Raw genomic sequence first — 1,754 nt, 5'->3', positions numbered from 1 at the left:
TCCCCAAACTGACATTTTCAATGCATGGACATCAGCATAACCTTAATCTTTGAATGTTTCCATGTTCACATGTCATTCTGGCAGGCAGCTGCTCTATGTTAGTGGACTTAGGTTCACGCTGAAGAAATTTCCAACAAAAGGAATCAAATTTACTAGAGAGTTTATTTCTTCTTTTGTGAAAGTGTCGTAGAGATAAAAAGGACAGTGAAGACTATAGGATAATAGGAAAATTCTATCCAGGGTACTTTTGTGAGTGCCATTTTCCCCCTCTATCACACAGTTTTGGGAACCGAGTACCTGCTCAGAACTTTTTTCAGAGCGATCTTCACTTCTTTATTTCTCAGCGTGTAGACAAGCGGGTTGAGCAGTGGCGTGATCACGGTATAGGTGACTGCTACAAGCAAGTCTTTATCGGAGGAGTGTAGGGACGAGGGCCTCAAGTAGATAGAGGAAGCGCAGCCATAGTGAACGATGACCACGGTGAGGTGGGAGGCGCAGGTGGCGAAGGCCTTCCGCTGTCCCTCCGCGGAGGAGATCTTGAGGATGGTGGAGACAATGAAGACGTAGGAGATGAAGATCAACACGAAGGGAACTAGCAACACCAGAATACTGAGGAAGAAGATGACCATTTCCTTCAGGTTGGTGTCGGTGCATCCCAGCTTTATGACGGGAGAAATGTCACAGAAAAAGTGGTGGATCCGATTGGAGGCGCAGAAAGGCTCGCTGAACACCAGGACGTTGACCACCATCGAGATGAGGAAACCACAAAAGCTGGAGGCCAGAACCAGCTGCACGCAGGTGGCATGGCTGACGACGAGCATGTAGTGAAGGGGGTTGCAGATGGCAACATAGCGGTCATAGCCCATCACAGCAATGAGGAAACAGTTGGTGCAGGCTAAGCCCACGAAGAAATACAACTGGGCAGCACACCCGGCAAAAGAAATACTTGGGACTGTGGACAGAAGGTTGGTTAACATTTTGGGCACAATGACCAAGGTATAGCACGTTTCGGAGCATGAAAGGACAAAGAGGAAGAAATACATGGGGATGTGCAAAGTCTTGTCCAGGCGAATGACAGTCATGATGGCAGCATTGGCCATCAGAGTCGTCAGATAGATGAGTAGGAAGATAAAGAAAAGAAGGATTTGAAGGTCGCCCAGGTTTGAAAAGCCTACCAGGATAAACTCAGTGATCATGCTTTGGTTCTGTCTCTTCATTGGTCAGTGGGGATCAAACTCTGACCACTTGTAGTTAAGAACAAATAATTTGACAGAAATGAAATCAGGAGACATGAGCAGTGACACATGTAATACCTAAAGAAGTTTAACTTTCATGCTCTTTCTGTTTTCTGTATTCATAGATGCATCTAATTCTTCCATTAAGCAAGAAGAAACTTGAGACTCAAAAGGATTAAAGACTGGCTTAACCCACTTGAGGGTGACTGGTGGTCCTTAGAATTCAGTGATCTTCAAAGCCATCTTGTTAATATATGATAAAAGCAAAAAGGAAACAATATAAAAACGAAAAGCGGTATATAATCTCATATATTTGACTTGTGTTGTGTAATTAATGTTCATCTATTTACACAGGACCAGTTGTGAAGCCTTTGGGATGGGTATCTTTTGTCATGAGTGCAAGGGAATCTTGGATTCAGAACGTAACAAAGGCTCCAGTTACTCTGAGAGCATTAGGATGCTTGCTCTGAGGCCTCTGCCCTTCTGCCCTATGTTTCCATTTCCATTACTTCCATAGTT

General features: G+C 44.4%; 1 protein-coding gene across 1 annotated transcript; it reads right to left on the bottom strand.

Annotated features, from left to right (window-relative positions):
* Positions 1–272: 272 nt before the first annotated feature.
* Positions 273–1,217, bottom strand: LOC122109752 (olfactory receptor 10T2-like). The gene has a single exon (XM_042682352.1). The coding sequence runs from the start codon at positions 1,215–1,217 to the stop codon at positions 273–275; it is 945 nt and encodes a 314-aa protein (XP_042538286.1).
* Between the last annotated feature and the right edge of the window lie 537 nt (positions 1,218–1,754).

This window comes from Dipodomys spectabilis, unplaced genomic scaffold, assembly GCF_019054845.1.
Source record: "Dipodomys spectabilis isolate Male_0828 unplaced genomic scaffold, ASM1905484v1 ptg000069l, whole genome shotgun sequence".
NCBI lineage: Eukaryota > Metazoa > Chordata > Mammalia > Rodentia > Heteromyidae > Dipodomys > Dipodomys spectabilis.
Note: the sequence above shows the minus strand (reverse complement) of the source record. Positions and strands in the feature narration are given on the sequence as shown.

Bases quoted from the DNA above. Each gene is read 5' to 3' on its own strand.
- LOC122109752 (XM_042682352.1), bottom strand. From the start codon at position 1,217: ATGAAGAGACAGAACCAAAGCATGATCACTGAGTTTATCCTGGTAGGC.